The sequence below is a fragment of the Lampetra fluviatilis genome, chromosome 29, assembly GCF_964198595.1.
Source record: "Lampetra fluviatilis chromosome 29, kcLamFluv1.1, whole genome shotgun sequence".
NCBI classification, from domain to species: domain Eukaryota; kingdom Metazoa; phylum Chordata; class Hyperoartia; order Petromyzontiformes; family Petromyzontidae; genus Lampetra; species Lampetra fluviatilis.
Genome location: NC_136303.1, coordinates 3,157,374 through 3,180,074, shown reverse-complemented (window position 1 = coordinate 3,180,074; position 22,701 = coordinate 3,157,374). Strand labels below are relative to the sequence as shown.

Here is a 22,701-nt window from a genome sequence, read left to right as displayed (position 1 = left end):
AGCTATGCACTTTCAAATCTAGATTGAAAACGCATTTCTTTAAAACTGACTTTTGTGTTTAAGTTTGCCGTCCTTCACCCGCACCTCCGATTGGCACGTCGGCAACGTACGGTGCGAATTGAAGTTCAACATACACGCACCCACGCTTCGTTGAGCTATCATTAGTGGCCACGTCGCTTCTGAAAAAAGATCTGTACAGCTCAGTGGGCCTTACCTGGTTCAAGTAAAAATAGCTCATAGTTGTTAGGGCCACACGGGACAGGGTCACGCGTGTGACGAGTCGCTGCCCCCCCCCCGCCGCCACCGTGCGCGTGCGCCCGTAACGCGAGCCGCGCACCGGAGCACCGCGCACCGGCGACGACTTCCGAGCGACCCCATCGTCCGTGTCCCCAAGTGCCCCCAAGCGGCTATTTCGGAAGCTCGGCAGGATGTGTTTTTTTTGGTTTTCACACCGAACGTCCATTGTCGAGCAACGTAATCCCGCATAGAGGGGTCCACGGCACGGGTGATAGCGCGCTTGCTTGACCGCTCACGCTACTCGCCTGACCAACGGGAGGGAGGTCATCCGCTGCCTCCGTGTGTCTGGAATTGCCCACCCCTCCTGGCCATCCACGCTGTTGGCTCCCTGGCCCTGGCCAAGGCCGGATCAGGGCGACCCTCCCCCTCTACTCTGCCTGTGGCTGACCGGGGCACCACGGTGGCGGGATGATAACTCCGTCGCCTGCTATACAGGAGGTTGTGGGTTCGATCCCGACGTTGACGCCTGCTGTATATTTGGAATTTGCACGTTCTCCCCGTGGTCGCATGGATTTTTCTCCGGGTTCTCCGGTTTTTCCCTCCACATTTATAAATAACAAGCGTTTCGAGTATTTGCCCGTAATAACTTCGTTAAGCTATCATTTGTGGCCAGGTTGCTTCTGACAAAGAGCTATATAGCCCAGTGGGCCTTACCTGGTAAAATAAAAATAATAAAATATATTTTTTGCAATTGCATTCCACATACACTGTACCCTTGTCCGTTTACATATTAGTACAATCGCCACGCTGTAACTGTTTAATGTTTCTGTTACTTAGCTGTAATCGTGCTCTGATCAGACTGTAAATAATCTGCCTGAGCCGACTTGTGCTTCGGGGAATTCATTACACTCAATGTTTTCGATTTATCACTTTTGACGCAGCTGTTTTTGCGCAGATTTCTACTTGCTTCATCGTCCTGCTTAATCTAGCCCACGCACTCACCCACCCACTCACCCACCCAGTTTCCCACCGACCCACTCAACCACGCACCCACTGACCCAGCTACTCACCCACTCACCCACGCACCCACTAATCCAGCTACCCACCCACTCACCTACACACCCACTGACCGAGCTACCCACTTACCTACTCACCGACGCACCCGCCCTCCCGCGCACGCACGCACTCACCCACGCGTCCATTCACCCACGCACCCACTAACCCAGCTACCCACTCACCCACCCACTCACCTACACACCCACTGACCGAGCTACCCACTCACCCACTCACCCACGCACCCACTAACCCAGCTACCCACCCACCCACCCACTCACCCACACACCCACTGACCGAGCTACCCACTCACCCACTCACCGACGCACCCACCCGCCCGCCCACGCACGCACGCACTCACTCACCAGCCGCTCCATCTCCTGCTCGCGCAGCCGCTCCTCGCGCTGGCGCCGGTGGTAGTCCATCAGCTCTCCCTCGTCCGCGCCGATCTCCGAGATGCTGTTTTTGCGCGGGCGGAACCCCCCCCCCATCAGCGGCGACAGCGCCGGCGCGACGCCCGGGGAGGAGGCGGCGGCGGCCCTGGCGAGCGCCCGCGACACTCCCTGCCCACCCAGCGAGCTCGTCCTCTGCCGCGGCTGCGGCGCCGCCGGCGCGTACGCCTGCGCCGGGCTCGGGCTCCTGCCGGCGCCTGCCCGGGGCTGAGGCCTCGGCCTGGGAGGGAGGGCGCCCAGGACGGACGGCGACGGCGGAGGCTCGGGGTCGTAGGGGCGGCCGCGGCGGGCGTCGGAGGGTGAGCCGGGGGAGGGGCTCCGCTCGAACGCGCCCGCCTGCTGGGCCCGGCGGGAGAGCAGCGGGCTGTCGAGGCCGCCGCCGCCGGCGCGGCCCGTCCGCTTGTGGTAGTGGTGTCCCGACGGCGGCGCCGTGACGTCCGGCGGGTAGGCGGCGGAGGAGGGCAGCCAGTTGAGCGCGGGCGTCGACTGCGTGGGCTTGAGCGGCGAGTGGTAGGCGAGGGCACGGCGGGCGGACGAGGGGCTTGCCGGCGGGGGCTCCCTCGCGCCGCGGCAGTTGTCGGCCGCCCGGCCCGGCCCCGCGGGCGAGCGGCGGCCGCCGTAGCTCGCGAGCGCGTGCCCGTCGCCGAAGTCGCTCATGGCGATGCCGTAGCGCGCCAGCACGCTCGCGTCCTGCAGGTACTGCTCGCGCCACTGGTTCTGGGAGTACTCCTGCAGGGCCCTGGACCTCTGGCCCGGCGTCGGAGGCTGCTGCTGCTGCTGCTGGTGCTGGAATTTGGACGGCAGGCGAGGGCTGGAGGGGACGCTCGAAGATTGGCGGCACGGCCCGACGGGGCTGAAGCGGCTCACGTCGACGCTGGAGGAGCCCAGCGGGCCGCCGCGGAGCGACGCCAGGTCGAAGTCGCCGCCCGCGCCGGCGAGCAGGCGGTGGTCCCAGGCACGCCGGCCACCGCCGTCCGACGAGGGGCAGCCCTCCCACGCGTCCCGACGGCCGTCACGGTCGCCCGGAGAGAGGACATCCCACGGCTCTTTGCGGCCGCGCTCGTACCTCCCGCCGTCGTAGGAGGATGGGGGGAGGTACTGGGATCCTCCGCCTCCTCCTCCTCCGGCGGCAGTCAAGCCGTACGAGTCCGAGTCGCGGCCGCTCTTGCTCCAGTAACCATCGGACGAGCCCCTGCCGCCCGCTCGGCCTCCGGCGCCCCTCGACCGCGACGCCTCCTCCTCCTCCTCGTCGTCGTCCCCGTACCCTGCGAGGGCCGAGGGCGTTCCACTCGCGCCGTACGCCGCCGCTGCAGGCGGCGCGGCGACGCCGTGGGAGTAGCTCGACGACCGCGGGGCCGGCACGGGGACGGCGTCCGAGCGGCCGTTGGAGCTGCCGGTCGCCGACGGCGACGAGAGCGGGGAGGCGGTCGAGAGCGGCGAGGCGGAGTTGTCGGGGTCCCCGCGGAAGCTGGAGGAGCCCACCGACATGTTGCCGGGGCTCGTGGGAGACGGCGTCGCGGCCGTCGTCGTGGCGACCGTCGCGAAGGAGGAGGAGGACGAGGAGGAGAAGCGCGAGTTGCCCGCGACGCCGGGAGTCGCGTCGGCCGGCGCCGACTTGGTCACGGGAGAGTTGGCGGCCGGCGAGTGCTTGCCCAGCGAGCCCATGTACAGCTTGAGGTTCGTCTGGTACTGCGCGTTGGACGCGGTCGTTGGCCCCCGGTGGACGGCGGGGGAGGGGCTCGAGTCGACGCCGGGTGATGGAGGGACAGTGGGAGGGCACATGAAGGAGCGGCCGGGCGAGGAGCTGGCTTTGGTACCCGCTAGGACGCCGGGCGAGGTAGTCTGGCTCTTGGGCTTAGACTTGTGGTTGCCATTCATCATGTTGCTTAAATCTGCCGCGGCACAAGGAACACAAACAGACATCCGTGGCGTTTACGACACCGTGGTGGTTTTAAAAGGCACGTGGCCGCTCGTGTTCTCCAACATGCTTACACGTGAGCGCGCGGTGCGATTCTCATACGAGCACGGTGCAATTCTAATCATTTTAATGCTCTTCTAATCCCGCACCTCCGATTAGCACGGTCGGCTACGTACGACGCGAAGGAAATTGAACACACGCACGCACGCCTCTGTCCGTGGAAGGACCTCCAACAGGGAGAATTCTAGATGATAACTGTTCTACTCTTCCATGTTGACCAGAGGTGTCGGAAGAGGTGGGCCCTAACCCGTAGTTTACGCCCTGCCGATCGACTGTGCTGTACCCATTTTACACTGTACGCGGACAGTGGCGGCGAGCGGGGCGGTTGGTTGCACCGTTGTTTCAACTGCCGCACCGGGAGATAGAATCGGACCGGCAACTTCTGGATTGCAAGTCCAGTAAGGCTGCTCACAATTACCCCACGGCTGTTGGGGAGGAGGGGGGGGGAGGTGACGCGCTGTAACACGATAAAAGCCGTGACACGAAATAAAAGCGGACACTTGGAAGCGGGCGTGTGTCTTTGCCCATATAACGGCGTCAAAGAAAACGGCGCCTTAGCCAATCCCAGGGAAGGGAGAACAGGGGGGCGTGCCGCTTGACCACGATCCACAAATGATTCGTTCGCACTGATGACATGCAAATTAAAAAACTCGTGCTCTTATACATATATATTATAAGTTTAAATACTTTGGACAAATAGGCTCTACCGACCAATAACCCCAAAAAAAAACTCTATTATGGATTGAAATACTTTCTTGCTCTTACACAGGTATAAAAACAAGTCTAAGTACTTGCTTTTCGCTTTATTTGATGTCCGTTCGTGTATTAAAGTGTCCAATTAGCGATCCAAAACGCCTGAAACACGCCACCTTCACCGCCATGACACCATACATGGGCAAAGACACGCTCACTTCCAAAGTTCCCGCTTCTATTTCATGTCAGCCTGTATACCAGGCGAGGTTGACTACCTCGCCTGGTATACAGGAGGTCGTGGGTTCGACGCCTGCTGTATATTTGAAGTTTGCGTGTCTCTGCCCCATGGTTGCGTGGATGTTACTCCGGGTCCTCCGGTTTTTCCCTCCACATTTAGAATCGACGTCCACGCGTTCGGAGTATTTGGCCGCTCCAAATGTCCACGTGATGACGAGCCACTTCGTTGAGCTATCATTTGTGGCCAGGTCGCTTCTGAAAAAATGGCTACATAGCTCAGTGGGCCTTACCTGTTAAAAAAAACCATGGATATGTAATAAGATGCTATTGCATCACGTGCAGTACCGCTAGACGTGTATTCGTGATGATTTAGATACCGGTAGGCCGGTCTCCGCTCACCCTGTGCGACAGCGGGCTGCAGTCCACTTCGCAGACGGTTCGCTTGCGCCGGGTGGTTGAACCTGAAGAAGTTCGACTCCCCCAGGCACAGCATACACCCTGCGGGCACACAGTGGGCGCACAGAGCGGGGAGACGTGAGCACACACGGAGAACGGTGGGGGAAGAGGCCACACCTGGCGGTTGGGGAAAGAGAGCAAAGTTCGGTCATTGGCAGCGTGAGCCTGTCGCTAGCTCGACCTGTAACCCCGACCACACCAACTCAGAGAAGATCCCAGCCCCACCACTAACACCAACCACACCAGCTGAGAAGAGTCCAGCCCTACCACTAACACCAACCACACCAGCTGAGAAGAGTCCAGCCCTACCACTAACCCCCACGAGGTTGTGGGACCCCCCCCCCCCCACCCACATTGTGGTACCACCCCTACCACTGGAGATCAGGCTCTGGGGAAAGATCTTTCTTCTATAATCAGCTTCGTTTCTCTCCTGCTTTCACTTTGGCACCGACTTTATTACCCTTTGTTCTTTTTGCGTGCCCGGTCGATGCCTTGAGACGTCGTGAAAGACAACTCGTAGCGTAAGAGCGGCTTGCTGCTATTATTAATGTAAACCAGCGTGTTCGCTCGTTCCTTTGTACGTCCGCACGGATTTTTTGGCTTCCCTTGGCATGCACAAAGACAAAGATCCCCCGTGTAGCCTTAACAGACCGTTGGGGCAAGTGCCGTTAGCGAGCACCTATGAAGGCCGGCACGGCACACGAGGGGGTGGGTGGCCAACACACCACGCCCGGCCGCCTTTGTCTCCCCCCAGTGGCGATTTTTACACACCGCAACCGGGTACTCATTTGAGGCTGAGTCGACCTAGGGGAGGCCCAGGACCGGTTCAGATAATTACACCACACACACACAGAGACACACTCCCGCAATGGATCTATGATACACGGGTCACCAAAAACAAACAATAGCCCAGCTCACGGCCTAATCCGACGCACAAATAAAATAATCACAATCATCATCGTCGTATTCCTCCGCACACCACCTGGGGTAAGGGAGGCGAAATCCCTTTCTAATAACAGCCTCCTCCTCTGCCGCCGCCGTAGGAATTATTTTGCCCGTTGCCATGACGACGACCTTTAACAAAGGGAGCCCCCATCCGTGTGAAGCTTCTGAGTCATTTCCACTTGGCTGGGGGGCTGGGGAGCTGGGGAGCTGGGGGGCTGGGGGGCTGGGGGGCTGGGCTTGGGAGGTGCCGGGTCCAGTGGGGAGGGGAGGGGAGGGGTGGGGGTGAGTGAGAGCCATACAATCAGTGAAGGAGGGAACACAATGGCCTGGTTTAGTGGGGATCCAAGGGCTGGTGCATGGTGTGTGTGTGTGATGGGGAGCGGTGGTGCAGCGGTTAGAGCGCGCCGAGCTACGGACCCGGTGGCCCGAGTTCGATTCCCGCTCACGGCCACCAACACCGGTGACGATTGTCTGAACCGGTCCTGGACCTCCCCGAGGTCCACTCAGTCTCAAATGAGTGCCTGGTGCGGTGTGTAAACATCGCCACTGGGGGAGACAAAGGCGGTCGGGCGCGGTGCTGGCCACCCACCCCCTCGTGCGTCATGCCGGCCTTCATGGGTGCTACTCGCTAACGGCAATTGCTCCAACAGCCTTTTAAGGATACCAATAACAAAAGGCGCAAACACATTCACCAATGAAACTGTGGCCTTAAAAAAACAGGTGACATTTCAGGGTGTTCTTGGTTTTCTCTAGGTTGACGCAGCCTAAAATAAGCGCTTGGCTTATTGTGCAAATATCAGCACCGGGCAGTCAAGAGCGCATGGGGTATTGTAAGCATCCACGCCACCCCCTGCAGGTTGTAATCTGGTAATCCGGTGCTCGGCGAGGCAAAGGGTTGTCGTATCGCAGCAGAGAACCGCGGTGCGGCCAAACCCACGAGGGAGATGGAGGCGGCATTTCGTGGTGAATCCATCTGTGCGGCCCCTATTGAGAGCCGCCCACCCCTTCGCATGCACGGGGTATCCCCTGGGCCCTCTGTTTTCCCTCCCTCCCACACGCAAGCGGGGAAGTGGCCGACCATGCGAACGCACGGTCGGCGCTGCCTACCCCGCTCGCCAGCGGCACGTGTGCACGTTGAACTTCTTTCGCACCGTACGTAGCCAACCGGGCTAAATCGGAGGCGCGGGTGGGTAAGGACAACGAACCAAACACAATAAAAAGGCCGTTCTAGAGAAACGAGTTTGTCCATCTGGACGATGCTTTAAAAGAACGTAGCTCCCAAGTGGCTTCCCAATGTCGGGAGGAAGAGCGTTCCAGTGGGCCGCAGACGTGCATCCGAAAGCGCACGGCACGGCGATCGTCTTTTTGGTTCGATTGTCTAGCCAACAGCCGCCGCCGCCACCGCTGATGCTGCTGCTGCGAGGATGACCGGAGTGTCGCGCGATGGTCTACGCTCGTTGACGACACCGGCGAGGTATCGTGGTTCATTCGTGGCGAGCACTTTCTGTGCCTCCCGCTCGCGCCTCTCTCCCTAAGAGGGCGAGCGAATGCCGCACGGCGGTGGCGGCGCTGTAACACTCCAGTAACATCGGGCAGCGGTTAAAATCACTGATCAGCCGTCGGCCATATGTGGAAGAAAGAAGGCGTGGAGCTGCTGGCATATGGCCTTGTGGGCGATTGGTGATTTGGCCGCAGTCCATTTTGATCGCATTTCGGCGCGCTATGAGTGGTAGATTATAATAATCTTTTCATTTTATATATACCAACAGCATCCCACAACGCTGTATGTTGATTATATATATGAGGACCATATCCCATATATGCGATTGGCTATGCACGGAGCGACAGAAGCCCAACACACCCACGCGCACCAGGCAAATGAAAACCCTACTACGCCAAGTAAAATAAAACATGGATTGACAAATGAAGAAATGGCACCAAAACAAGAAGCACAAACAAATCAAAACAATGATCATAATTGGAACCTCCTTTGCCAGTAGCAGTGCGCCTTTTGGCGTCATCTGGTCCAACACCATGTGAGACTAGGCTCTAAGGAAAGCTTTCTCGGATGTGGACCAATCAATTTCAAGGACAGTGCATACATTATCAGAGTTGTGTTTTTTGTTTGCATTCCGACCGCAGGTATTGTGGTCAATGCAAACATGACTCCTTGTAAAAAAAGGTGTCAGTTTTGTTGCCAGATAAAAGGGTAAAAAACCAACATTTATAATGTGTGTGTCTATGCGCGTGTCTGAGTGGGGAGCGGCAGTGTAGCGGTCAGCGCGCTGCGCTACGAATCCGTCGACCCGAGTTCGATTCCCGCTCACGGCCACCAACACCCATTGGCGATAATTATCTGGACCGGTCCTGGGCCTCCCCTAGGTCGACTCAGCCTCAAATGAGTACCCGGTGCGGTGTGTAAACATCGCCACTGGGGAGACAAAGGCGGCCGCGCGTGGTGCTGGCCACCCACCCCCTCGTGTGCCGTGACGGCCTTCATAGGCGCTCGCTAACAGCACTTGACAGACAGTCTGTCACAGGCTACGCGGGGGGCGGGGGGGGGGGGTCTTTGTCTCCGTTTGTCTGAGTGGCGGCGAGCAGCAATTGGCGGCGTAGCTTCCAAGCGTTGCAGACAGCCCAAGAGCCCCCCCCCCCGCCCCCCGGCCCAGTAAACACGTTACGTCGGGCCAACGTTGGGGCTCGACGTTGGACGCTTCACTGGGCAGGAGCTTGGCTGAGGGCAGAGGAGGGGGGGGGGGCATGCGCGGGCACATTCCATTCCTTGCAGCGGGGACCAATGCCAACCGCGCCACACCGCACGCGGTACTAACCAACAGCGGCGGCTTTCGGGCGCTTTTCCCAGAAACCCCCCGCGCCGGCTGACTCTGCGGTCAGACAAAAAAGCGCGGCCCTGGGCACGTGCGTCAATTTGCCTGCCTGGAGAGCGCGAGAGAGCCGAGTCAGGGCAATCTCGCCACGTGGGTCAATTGCGGAATTGGCAGAGTGCGCGCGGCGCTAATGGTCACATTACCGGACGGCAGATTCGACGGAACGCCGGTCGCCACTTACGCACAAGCAGCCCCCCCACAGCTCGATTCCTGCCCGCACGCATTATCATCGCCGTCATCATCAGCAGCAGCGGCAGCCGCGGTAGCGGTAGCGGCGGCGGTAGCAGGATTGGCGATCGAGCGCGACGTGTGGACCTCCATCTCGGTGGACTCAGCCAGAAATCGATCGCTTGGTGCGGTGACGGTAGCGACGGTGGGCTTGCGTTGGTGCCGGCTACAAAGCCAGGCCAACATTTGGGACGTGCCAGCCTTGAGATAGGCCCCGCCTAAACGCATTTGGCATGGAATTAATATTTTATATTTTTTGCACAACTATTCCAATTGTTTGCCTCGCCCATTGATCATTTGATCGTGGTCCGCCTTCAATAGCCGCCCGTGGTATGCGTACTCTGATGTAAGCCTACCACGCAACGTTGCCTACGGAGGAATGTGTTTAATCGGTGCATATGACCCGCGATGACATGCGGATCAGAGGCGCGGGCGTTGACAAAGACAATGTAATGCTAGTCACGAAAGTCTGCAAAGAAGCGCAGAATTTGCACCGTTAGACAGAACGGGTTGTGTATGGAGGAGAGGACGCACGCAAAGTGACAGACATCGTGCCGATTGTGAAGGGAAGTGAACGTGGGCTAGGGCAGGGCGTGTCGCTCGAAGGTATGATGGACGGTGAGCGAGACTTAACGACGGAATGAAAGCAGGAGTCTCGTTTTCAAGGAAAACCTAAAAGGCATTGAGAGAAGCTGAATTAAATCGTGCTGTGTGTTTTTATTTAATTTGTCACTCAAGTCTTCCTTGAGAAGCACAGTTATATATTCAGTAGAATCCCACCTGTCTATAATAATGTTTAAGCAATTTGTCAGATTAGTAACATCACCCCCCCCCCCTTCCATCCCACACTGTTAGAGAAATGACCTGTGGAAGATGACATTGTGAAGTCCCTTCGATTAACCCTCATCCACACTGCACTCACTGCACTTTCCCATGTGCACCCACTTTAGAAGAATGTGTCACGCAGTAGCCAAACAGGCGTCGGCGATTCTCATTTCGAGGGAATTTTCACCAAATTGTAAAAAAAAATTCAAGACCAAATTTTACGATTCTTCTGTGCGTCCACTGACGACGACTGGGTTGAAGCCATCAACTCACAAAACACGTGGACCCAGTTCAATAACGCGTGGCCGATACCTGGATGTCAGCCCAGGGTCTCAGCGGTGCTACCTCGGTGCCTCGGAATCCTGGGGCCAGAGGTCGCAACCGGGTACCCGATACCCGTACCCTACCCGATACCCGGCTACCCGTACCCGGCTGGGTACGGGTACCCGCTTGCGACCCTGGTGCGGCCGGGTACGGGTACGGGTAGGCCGTGAGTCACTGGTGAGTAACCGTTTGTCACTCATTTCCCAACGTCTTGTCTCTTCTCACAATTCAAGTTCCTAGAATCAACCCACCCGCGCCTGCAACATGGCTTCATCCCAGAGGTCGCAATCAGGTACCCGATACCCGTACCCTACCCATACCCGGCCGGGTATGGGTAGGGTACGGCCGGGTACGGGTACCCGTTTGCGACCCTGGTGCGGCCAGGTACGGGTACGGAATCAAAACCCATTTGCGACCTCTGCCTGGGGCTACGTGTCCAGCTCTGGCTCGGGACTTTTAAGGAAAGGGCCTTTGTCTTTGCGTGCGTGGGACGACAATGGCCAGACAAAAGGGGGTTTCTTTATTTTCGAATGGACCATGTAAACGCTGAATCGGATACGATCGCAACAACCTACGAAGTCCTCCGTGGCTATGTTTTGTGTTTTAGCAACGCCCGCGGAGGGTGGAAACGCTCAGCGCGAGGCCCAAATTGGGAATACAAGACAATGGGAAGAGGTGGGAGTGCAAGACAATGGGAAGAGGTGGGAGCGACTGCGCGCGGAGTGAAATGTGGGCATCCAAATAACCCAGCAGCCACCACAACTGCCACGTTCTGCGAAATAACGATCTATTTTTTTTTATTTCGCCAGGTAAGACCCACTGAGCTGTGTAGCTCTTTTTTCAGAAGGGACCATGCCACAAATGATAGCTCAACGAAGTGGTTTATCATTGCGTGGACATTTCTAGCAGCCAAATACTCTGCAACGCGTGATGTCGATTCTAAATGTGGAGGGGAAAACTGAAGGACCCGGATAAAAATCCACGTGACCACGGGAAGAGAGACACGCAAACTCCAAATATACGGCAGGCGTCAGGGTCGGGATCGAACCCACGACCTCCTGCATACCAGGCGAGGTAGTTAACATCTGACCACGGAGAGAAAGAGACATGCAAACTCCAAATATATATCAGGCATCAGAGTCGGGATCGAATCCACGACCTCCTGTATACCAGGCGAGGTGGTTAACATCTCGCCACCTTTGGCGCCCATAGTGAATTCATTGCATTGGCTAAAACAACCTCCCCACCACCGACATCGTCATCATCGACTCATTGATGATCTCTGCAATGCATCAGGTGAGAGCTCATTGAGATCAGGAGTTCTTCTCGCAAGGGAGATGGCAGAGGCTGACAAAAAAACACGTATTTTCTGGATTAGATCGCGTAAATAGAAACGTGTCGTTCGACCCGCAACCACCACCACCACCGGACACACAGCCAATTAGTAAGGTTTGTCACTTAAACAAAACGCGTGAATTAGTCACACCGGTGTGTTGGAGTGTAAATCCGCAACGTTTGCAATTCGAGTAACGTGATGTTCCGCTGGTGAATAATGATGTCCAGAATTATTCAAGAAATAGTTTCTTACAAACTTTTTTCTCAGAATTTCTGCAGACGTTGACTTCATTAGAAGTGTTAATTGCCCTCAATCTGCTTGACAACATAAAAACAAACCCCAAAAGACAAAGATCTCCCGTGCATACTCTTTGGTTTTTTTTTTATTCGGTAAAGTCACGTAGGTGAAAACTAAATAAAATAAAATCACAAAAAAAATAATATTTTTATTTTATTTTATTTTTTACCTACGTGACTTTACCGAAAAAAACAAAGAGTATGGATCCTTGCAGTCACGAAAATTTCAAATCTAGAATCTCCCGTGCAGCCTTCACCAGACTGTTGGGGCAAGTGCTTTTCGCAAGTGCCTGTGAAGGCTTGAAACAGCACATGAACACCATGCCCGACCACCTTTGTCTTCCCACTGCTGTATGTTCACATACACACAGCAGAAGGTATTCATTTAAGGCTGAGTCGATCTAGAGGAGACCCAGGGCAGATTGAGATATTTGCCACTGCACCACCGCTCCCGACTAACACACACGCACACCACATTATTGCAAACGCGTGCAGTAGGTGTACAATCGACCTATCGCAATGAACATCACCGACAGGTTATTTCTGCCAATTGCAATTAGCACCTGCCGATTTTTGCACCGTTGGCTACGTAATTTGCGAAAAAAGTTCAACACACGTAACATGGCAACACCCCCAACCTTTCACCGAACGAGACATTGACCCCTTGATTGGAGCAGCAGCAGCGTGCAGCAGCAGCAGCGTGCATCAGCAGCAGTGTGCAGCAGCAGCAGCATTGAGCAGCAGCAGCAGCGGCCAGCAGCTGCAGCAGTGAGCAGCAGCAGCAGCATCAGCAGCAGCATGAGCAGCAGCATGCAGCTGCAGCAGCAGCTGTAGCAGCGTGCAGCAGCAGCAGTAGCAGCAGCAGCTGTAGTAGCAGCAGCATCTGCAGCAGCATCTGCAGCAGTATCAGCAGTAGCAGCAGCAGCAGTAGCCACAGCAGCAGTGTGCAGCAGCGTCCATTAGCATCTGCAGCAGCAGCAGTAGCAGCAGCAGCAGCAGCGTGCAGCAGCAACAGCGTCCAGCAGCAGCAGCTTGCAGCATCAGCAGCAACAGCCTCAGCAGCAGCCTCAGCAGCAGCAGCAGCAGCCTCAGCAGCAGCAGCAGCAGCCTCAGCAGCAGCAGCAGCAGCCTCAGCAGCAGCAGCAGCCTCAGCAGCAGCAGCAGCAGCAGCCTCAGCAGCAGCAGCAGCCTCAGCAGCAGCAGCAGCAGCAGCCTCAGCAGCAGCAGCAGCCTCAGCAGCAGCAGCAGCCTCAGCAGCAGCAGCAGCAGCCTCAGCAGCAGCAGCAGCCTCAGCAGCAGCAGCAGCAGCCTCAGCAGCAGCAGCAGCCTCAGCAGCAGCAGCAGCAGCGGCCTCAGCAGCAGCAGCAGCAGCCTCAGCAGCAGCAGCAGCCTCAGCAGCAGCAGCAGCAGCCTCAGCAGCAGCAGCAGCCTCAGCAGCAGCAGCAGCCTCAGCAGCAGCAGCAGCCTCAGCAGCAGCAGCAGCAGCCTCAGCAGCCTCAGCAGCAGCAGCAGCAGCAGCCTCAGCAGCAGCAGCCTCAGCAGCAGCAGCAGCCTCAGCAGCAGCAGCAGCCTCAGCAGCAGCAGCAGCAGCCTCAGCAGCAGCAGCAGCCTCAGCAGCAGCAGCAGCCTCAGCAGCAGCAGCCTCAGCAGCAGCAGCAGCAGCCTCAGCAGCAGCAGCAGCAGCCTCAGCAGCAGCAGCAGCAGCCTCAGCAGCAGCAGCAGCAGCCTCAGCAGCAGCAGCAGCAGCCTCAGCAGCAGCAGCAGCCTCAGCAGCAGCAGCAGCCTCAGCAGCAGCAGCAGCCTCAGCAGCAGCAGCAGCCTCAGCAGCAGCAGCAGCCTCAGCAGCAGCAGCAGCCTCAGCAGCAGCAGCAGCAGCCTCAGCAGCAGCAGCAGCCTCAGCAGCAGCAGCCTCAGCAGCAGCAGCAGCCTCAGCAGCAGCAGCAGCAGCGGCCTCAGCAGCAGCAGCAGCAGCCTCAGCAGCAGCAGCAGCCTCAGCAGCAGCAGCAGCAGCCTCAGCAGCAGCAGCAGCCTCAGCAGCAGCAGCAGCCTCAGCAGCAGCAGCAGCCTCAGCAGCAGCAGCAGCAGCCTCAGCAGCCTCAGCAGCAGCAGCAGCAGCAGCCTCAGCAGCAGCAGCCTCAGCAGCAGCAGCAGCCTCAGCAGCAGCAGCCTCAGCAGCAGCAGCAGCAGCCTCAGCAGCAGCAGCAGCCTCAGCAGCAGCAGCAGCAGCCTCAGCAGCAGCAGCCTCAGCAGCAGCAGCCTCAGCAGCAGCAGCAGCAGCCTCAGCAGCAGCAGCAGCAGCCTCAGCAGCAGCAGCAGCAGCCTCAGCAGCAGCAGCAGCAGCCTCAGCAGCAGCAGCAGCAGCCTCAGCAGCAGCAGCAGCAGCCTCAGCAGCAGCAGCAGCAGCCTCAGCAGCAGCAGCAGCAGCCTCAGCAGCAGCAGCAGCAGCCTCAGCAGCAGCAGCAGCAGCCTCAGCAGCAGCAGCAGCCTCAGCAGCAGCAGCAGCCTCAGCAGCAGCAGCAGCCTCAGCAGCAGCAGCAGCAGCCTCAGCAGCAGCAGCAGCCTCAGCAGCAGCAGCAGCCTCAGCAGCAGCAGCAGCCTCAGCAGCAGCAGCAGCAGCCCACTGCTCCTTACCGCGACCACCGACTTTTCGCTCGCCCCCACGGATGCCATTTACGTGACGCTCATCCCCCACCCCCCCGCCGCCTGTGGCCACGGCAAAAGAAAGGGGGCCGCTTCCGGAGAGCTGCGTGCAGAACGAGAGAGAGCGAGAGAGAGAGATAGCGAGAGAGTGAGCGAGAGGTGGGGGTTTAACATAAAGCTAAGTTTAAAAATGTAAAAAATAAAATTACGCAATGATGAACGAAGCAAAGTGCCGACTACACCGAGCATCTTCTTGTTTCCACTGATCGTAAAAAAGAGAGAGAGAAGGGAGAGAGAGGGGAGAGAGAGGAGAGAGGGGAGGAGAGAGGGGAGAGTGGAGAGAGAGGAGAGGGGAGAGCCAACGACACGACTCAATAAGCTGCCTAAAATAACCCACGGAGGCGCTCCGAGGCAATACCCGGGGGGGTGGGTGGGGGGGGGTCCACGCCCCCACGTGGCCGCACCGCTCCACTCGATCCCCCCCCTCCTCTCGCTCTCTCCCTCGTTCCTTCTCTAGTCTCTAGGATCAGTGGAAACAAGAAGATGCTCGGTGTATTCGGCCCTTTGCTTCGTTCATCATTTCGTAATTTTTTTTTGTAAACTTAGCTTTATGTAAAACCCCCACCTCTCGCTCACTCTCTCGCTCACTCTCTCTCGCTCTCTCTCTCTCGTTCTGCACGCAGCCCTTCTTGCAGTCCGACGGCCTCCGATGCTGCTCTTTAGGATCAGAGGAAACAAGAAGATGCTTGGTTTAGTCGGCACTTTGCTTCGTTCATCATTTAAAAAAAATTCCATTGCTTTGCTTTATGTCCTCCCCCCCTTTTTTAATGAAATATTTTACGCATTTTCCACTTGTGAAACAAAATCAATCTGTGCTACTTTCTTTCGTAGACACAAACATCAAGATGAATGCTCTCTGCTCCTCTTTCTTACCCCTTCCACCTCTCTCCCTACCCCCCCCCTCTCTACCCCCTCTCTCCCCCCCCCCCTCTCTACCCCCTCTCTCTCTACCCCCCCTCCCTCTCTACCCCCTCTCTCCCTACCCCCCCCCTCTCTACCCCCTCTCTCCCTATCCCCCCCACTCTCTACCCCCACCTCTCTACCCCCCCACCTCTCTACCCCCCCTCCCTCTCTACCCCCTCTCTCTCTTTCGCTCCGTACGTAGCCAACCGCGCTCGTTCATTGTAAGTGCGGGGAAAGGACAACAAACTGACACACAAAAAGCAGTCCTCACGAAATGAGTTTTCGATCTGGACGATTCAAAGTTGCATCTCTCCAGCGGCTTCCTCACATCGGAAGGAAGAGCGTTCCAGACGGCCGCAGCACATCGGAAAGCACGCGCTGCAGTGAGCGTCGTTAAGTTACTGGGGTCATCTAGCCCCAGAACGCACCGGCCCGTGCTGACGGAAAAAGCAAGCTGGGCCAAGCGTAGGCGGTGAGTGAAGTGAGCCTTAAAAAAAATCCTAATCTCGCCGAGCCGACTTACATAGCTATGTATGTTTATCTTCTCTCGCACCGTACGTAGCGAACCGTGCTAATCGTAGGCGCTATTGTGGAATTAATTTTCGACCATTGGCTTGATGTCATTGTTGCAATATTTCCCATTTGTCACGTGACGCGTTTGCTTCGCCTCTTGAATTTCGACTACCGAACTTGCATCCTAGCCGTACTCCCCAATTGTGTTTTTTTATTTTTTTGCTTTTCTCATTTCGCGCTTGAAAAACTTCGCCACGGGAGGTCACGGGTGCGGCAACACCGCCGCTGGTCACGAGCGTCGTTGTTTAATGGTCCACATTGGGGCTGTTTTCTTGTCGTCGTAATCGTTACCGTGAGAATGTTTCGGCTCACTGTTACCATCATCATCATCCTCATCAATGGGATTCCAAGAACCTCATCAGCATCGCCACTCTCATATTCGGTTTCCATCAATTCTAAATTGTACGTATTTCGGTTCACACTCTAGCAGCAGCTTGCTCCGGAGGGAAACGCGTGCGACCATCAACCAGGCTGAGGACAGAGGAGACACAGAGCCCCGGAGAGACAAACATCACCCTGCCCACAGACCCACAGCCAACGTGCTGCATGCACCACCACCACCTCCGTCTGTGTGCCTTGACTAAGAACAAAGATCCCCTCCTCCACCCCCGTATAGCTTTAACAGGACTGTTGGGGCAAGCGCTGTTAGCGAGCACACACAAAGAACAACGATTCCCCGTATAGCCTCAACACACTGTTGGGGCAAGTGCTGTTAGCGAGCACCTATGAAGGCCGGGAACTGCACACGAATTGGTGCGTGGCCAACACCACGCCCGACCGCCTTTGTCTCCCGAGTGTCGTCACTGCTGAGAGACAAATCTTAAAAGGAAGAGTGAAATAACGTTTCATTTTTAAAAGAGAGTAGGTTAATCTCCACCCTCTCTACGCGCTGAAAAAGGACCATTGCCCAAAACGTCAGCCGCTTGCTGCGCTCGTCCCCGTCGTCAGGTGGGACGTCAATGACAACATTTGCATCTAACGGTGCCCCGGACCGTCGATTTGCGGGCAATTCACCGGCAATCCACCGAGCCAACGCTGAGCCCAGCGCAATAGCTCTTCCCTCACTGCGATATCCACGCAGACAGAGAGTTCATAATACATGTTTTGGGGTTAGATCGCGTTATTTATAAATGTGTCGTAACCCTCCACCACCCGACATGGCCAATCAGTAAAAAAAAGTGTCACGTTGACAAAAGACAAAATAGTTCACTACTTCAGCCCACCGGTGTGTTGAAGAGTGAATCCACAACATTTGCAATTTTTTTGCGTACGAGGCTTCGCAGGTAATTACGTTGCTCAACTTCACCGCTGCGCCGTATGAAAGAGGAACGTGGCGACCACGTGTGGTCTGTTTTTTTGCTTGGAAACATCTACAGATGTGGGGCAACCCACGTGGTCCGAAGTTCAGAGTCATCCTCCCCGTTATGGAGGACCGTCCGTCAACACGAATAACAACGGAACGCAGTTGGTACCCGTGTGAAGGGAGCAAGGCCGTAATTATAATACATATTGGGGGGGGCACATATCCCCCCCAATATTCAAATACGCTCAAAATGCCCCCCCCCAATATATTGCTATAAAATAGATTTCTGTTTATATGATTGTGATTATGGTTGTACTTTATTAATCCCTAATCTCTGCCATTACAAACAATGAAACAAGAAAAGGTAAAACAGAAAAAACAGAAATCTACATTGAAGAAAACACAGAGCAATGTAATACAACACACGATTAGACAATATTGATAAAAAATAAAATAAAAGTCCATCCCATGTGTTAGCGAATTTTTTTAATATTTTAGGCAGGAAATGGCAGGAAATTCGTTTTAAAATCTAAAAAAAATTTTTCTGGGGGGGGGACCACCAGACACCCTGGAAGATTTGGTGGCCCCGAATGTTGACTCCATGGCTACGGCCTTGGAAGGTAGACACACGTAAATATTCTGTTTATAAACCAACGGCTGATTTAAGGAGTCATTAAATGGGTTGATGCGGACGCAAATCCGAGTCCAGCGTCGTCACCCCAAGCGTCGACGACGTCCTGGAATGCCCAAGGGTGCTTGAATCACGTCCCCCAATTGGTCAACGAGGTGGCTAGGAGATGTCATCTCCCTCGCCTGGTGTGCAGGAGGTCGTGGGTTCGATCCTGACCCTTTGACGCCTGGTTGCTGTATATTTGGAATTTGCGGTGTCTCTCTCTCCCCGTGGTCGCGTGGATTTTTTCACCAGGTCCTACGGTTTTTTCCCCCCCCTCCACATTTAGAATCAACGTGACGCGTTTAGAGTATTTGGCTGCTATCAATTTCCGCATGATGACAAGGCACTTCGTTGAGCTATCATTTGTGGCCAGGTCGCTTCTGAAAAAGAGCTACATAGATCAGTGGGGCCTTAAAAAGAAAAAAGTTGAAATACTTTCATCGTTTTTAGTTCAATGTCCCGACATGCCCAAGCAAACAAAAAAAGCCACATCACGATTGTAGCAATGACTGCTCACACTACCCACATCTTCAAAGTGCCTGAAGTGTTAAGATGCAATACCGTGGGACTGACAACTTGTAACACCGCTGGAAAAGGAATCTTGCAACGATTTGGGTCAATATTCAGGGTGGTCCAGATGTCTTGTGCCCCCTCAGTTATAATTTACCCCCAAATCGTTTTTTCCCTTTGCATATTAAGTTCTGTTGGAAATAAACCTTACTCAAAAAAACCATAAGGTTTTAGATAATTAAATGGGTGGGGGGGGGTCACAATACATCTGGCGCACCCTGTAAAATTGTCGAGTCTCACTGTCCTCTCTCCCCCTCCCATTCCCCACTCCCTCCCCTTTCCCTCCCCCATCTCTCTTCGTGCCAGTCATGGAAAGCGTCTCTCATCGCTAATGACTTACAGACGCGGGGCGAGCGAGCGGCGCTCCCTGGTGCATAGCGAACCGACGCAGCCCTGAGACAGGGGTTGATGGATCACGTAGAGATGGCACCGCCGGTGGGTACGTGTCGTGGTGCTGGCCACCCCACCCCCGTGTGGCGTTCGGGCGACCCGGGTTCGATTCCCTGCTCACGGTCAACACCGGTGACGATGATCTGAACCGGTCGATGGGCCTGCCCTAGGTCGACTCAGCCTCAAATCTGAGTACCCGGTGCGGTGGCGTAAACATCGCCACCGGGCGAGACAAAGGCGGCCGGGCGTGGTTGCTGGCCACCCAACCCCCCTCGTGCCACGTGGTGGCCTTCTAAGGTGCTGTTTGTGAACAGCACTTGCCCCAACACTCCTGTCAAGCAGCTACACGGGGGACCTTTGCCTTTTGTAAGTCGACCCCTCCAACTTGCCCCACTTTGGAATTCCCTCCAATGCGTCCCCTCGTCCCCCCAGCTCTTTGTGGCCTGGCTCGGTTCAAGAGTCGCGTTCACTCTCATCGATTACGCTGATGGCCTGTAAACGTTGCGCCTAGCCCGGGTGCAACGTTGGCCAACGTTGGCGTGACGTTGCCAACGTGTCCACTGGGTTGCTGTGTTTGGGGCTTTGGGTCTGCACTCGTCTCAACATGTACCGGAGTCAAAACAAAAAAAAAATCGCCCTCACAGTTCACGTAAAAAAAAATGAAGAAATACAGACGATGAGAATAGGTTTTCCCCTTTTTTCTGGCAACAAAACAGCTGTGTTAAGATGTTAAAACACCAAACTGAAACCTTTTACAAGGAATCATGTCTGCATTAACCACAACACTTTTGGTCAGAATGCAAAAAAACACAGACGATGTGTAAGTTCGATTTCTTTTTTTCCCCTCTCACATATTTGATAATTTACTGACAATTTTTTTTACCATAAATGTATAGAAAAATAAATCCGCCGTACGCACACGGTGAGGCGTGCGTGCACAGTGCACCACTGAGATACCCACGAGGGCCTTTCTGATGCTTTCACTTGGAAGCTTCTGAGCGCGTTCCATTTGATCCACAAAGCACCAACGGGTTCCCCGCGCGGGCCTGCTTTTAATCAGCGCAGAAGGGAGTGGCAGTGGTGCAGCCGATAAATGCACTCACTGCATTAACCAATCCAAGGTGGCGTTACGCTGTGCTGGTGGTGGTGGTCGTAGCTATGAACCCGACGACCCGAGTTCGAATCCCGCTCACGGCCAACACCGGTGACGATTATCTGACCCGGTCCTGGGCCTCCCCTAGGTCGACTCAGCCTCAAATGAGTACCCCCTGCTGCGGTGTGTAAACATCGCCACTCGGGAGACAAAGGCGGTCGGGCGTGGTTGCTGGCCACCCACCCCCTCGTGTGCCGTTCCGGCCTTCGTAGGTGCTTTCTAACAGCACTTGCCCCTACAGTCTGTTGAGGCTACACGGGGGATCTTTGTCTTTGTCATGATAATGATCGGTAGCAGAGAGGCCAAGACAATGAATGGGCACTGTACTGACCACGCCATCCCTCCAAGCAGAGCTTAATAGGTTGCACACACACACAGAGAGACAAAGGGGCTTCATTGACTGGTCGGAGGCAAGTGTTGTTTAGTGAGCACCTCGCTATTGCACACGCACGGGCAAGGCACCACCAGGGCGCACAAAGACAAATACCCCCCTTCCCCCGGTGTAGCCTTCACGGATTGTTGGGTCAAGTGCTGTTTTGTGAGCAGCACCTGGGGGGGGGGGGGGGTCAGCAAAACGCCCGACCGCCTTTGTCTCCCTAGCGGCGATGTTTACACACCGCACCAGGTACTCATTTGATGCTGAGTCGACCTAGGGGAGGCCCAGAACCGGTTCGGATAATCGTCGCTGGTGTTGGTGGCCTTGAGTGGGAATCGAACCCTGGTGGCCAGGTTCGTAGCACAGAGAGACAAAGACAAAGATCCCCCGTATAGCCTTAACAGACTGTAGGTGCAAGTGCTGTTAGCGAGCACCTATGAAGGCCGGAACGGTACACGAGGGGGTGGGTGGCCAGCACCACTCCCGACCGCCTTTGTCTCCCTAGCGGCGATGTTTACACACCGCACCAGGTACTCATTTGATGCTGAGTCGACCTAGGGGAGGCCCAGGACCGGTTCAGATAATCGTCACTGGTGTTTGCCGTTAGCGGGAATCAAACCCAGGTGGCCAGGTTCGTAGCGCAGCGCGCTAACCGCTACACGACCGCTCCCCACACACAGAGACACACACACACACGGTGACACACACAGACACAAGACACGCGGCAAACACACTCAAAAGGACGTTTCTTCCCCGATTCCTTCCCTTTTAGGAAGCAGCGTCAGCAAACATTGTTCGTGTGGCACCCCCCCCACCCCTCCCTCAATGCAATTAAACCTCCTCGCTTGTGAGCGACAGCGCTGTTTGTCTCCAGCCGTTCCGTGTCATCCTTTCTTGGGCCAAATCACAGTTTTAGCCCGAGCAAGAGCGATACAAATGCGTCTGGGCCTGGCTCTGTGACTGACTGGTGTATTGTGGCCAGGTTGATTCTGTGTACAAGTTGGATGTACAACGTTTTAAACTATTTCAAGCAATCCCAGCGCAACCGGGTCTGGCCCAGCTGGCCAGATGGCTCATGATTCCTGGCGGAGTAAACGATGTTGCCGACACAAGCAGGAAGAGACATTGGGTAAATATTTGTAGCCGCCCTCCCTCCACCCCCCCCAACAACCCTCCCACGCCCACGAGGGTGCCACGGTGGCTAGGAGGTGTTAACTACCTCGCCTGGTATGCAGTAAGTCGTGGGTTCAATCCCGACCCTGACGCCTGCTGCTGTATATTTGGAGTTTGCGTGTCTCTCTCTCATCATCATCACGGTGTCTCTCTCTCACCGTGGTGGTCGCGTGGATTTTTGCTCCGGGTCCTCCGGTTTTTTCCCCTCCTCATTTCGAATCAACATCACGCGTTCAGAGTATTTGGCAAGCTGTACATTTCCACACGATGATAAGCCACTTCGTTGGGCTATCATTTTCGATGGCTTGGTTCCTTCTGATAAAATCTACACAGCTCAGTAGGGCCTTGCCTGTTAAAATAAAAATAGTTTCGCGTTTTCGTTCTTAATTTGAATAAATGTTCCTACTGCCGGTGCAAACTTTGTCCCCCCCCCCCCATTATTATTTGAACTCCCAAAAGAACAGTAATTTGTTCATGTTGGAGGTTCAGAGTTAGAAGAGCTATTTCACTGGTGAGGAGAGAGTGAGTGCCAAAGAGCTGGCGTATGAAATTAAACTCTAATGAAAGCCAACTGAACTGAGGAACTTTTCACAAAATGACTGCGTCGAGCCTCAGGGAGGCCCAGGACCGTTACATATCCAACATACAAACTCCACTCACTCACTCAGTCTGCAGAACAGTGGGAGAACATACCAGCTTCACTCACTCAGTCTGTAGAACTGGGTGAGATCATACAAACTCCACTCATTCTGCAGAACAGAGTGAGAACATACAAACTCCACTCACTCACACTCTGCAGAACAGAGGGCGATCATACAAACTGCACTCACACTCTGCAGACCAGCGAGAGAACATACAAACTCCGCACAGAAAGTCACCCGAGTCGGGAATCGAACACATGCGCTTATTATCGTGGGGCACGGGTGCCACCACCGCGTC

General features: G+C 55.5%; 1 protein-coding gene across 10 annotated transcripts in view; it reads right to left on the bottom strand.

Annotated features, from left to right (window-relative positions):
• Nucleotides 1–22,701, bottom strand: part of PHLDB1 (pleckstrin homology like domain family B member 1) — a 90,357-nt gene that overhangs the window by 50,872 nt on the left and 16,784 nt on the right. For all 10 annotated transcript variants that reach the window (XM_078870005.1, XM_078870003.1, XM_078870007.1 and 7 more), the window contains 2 exons: nt 5,050–5,148; nt 1,656–3,634 (listed from right to left, as the gene is read on the bottom strand). In XM_078870005.1, the coding sequence (XP_078726131.1) occupies nt 1,656–3,634; nt 5,050–5,148 (2,078 nt within the window). The remainder of the gene's footprint in view (nt 1–1,655; nt 3,635–5,049; nt 5,149–22,701) is intronic.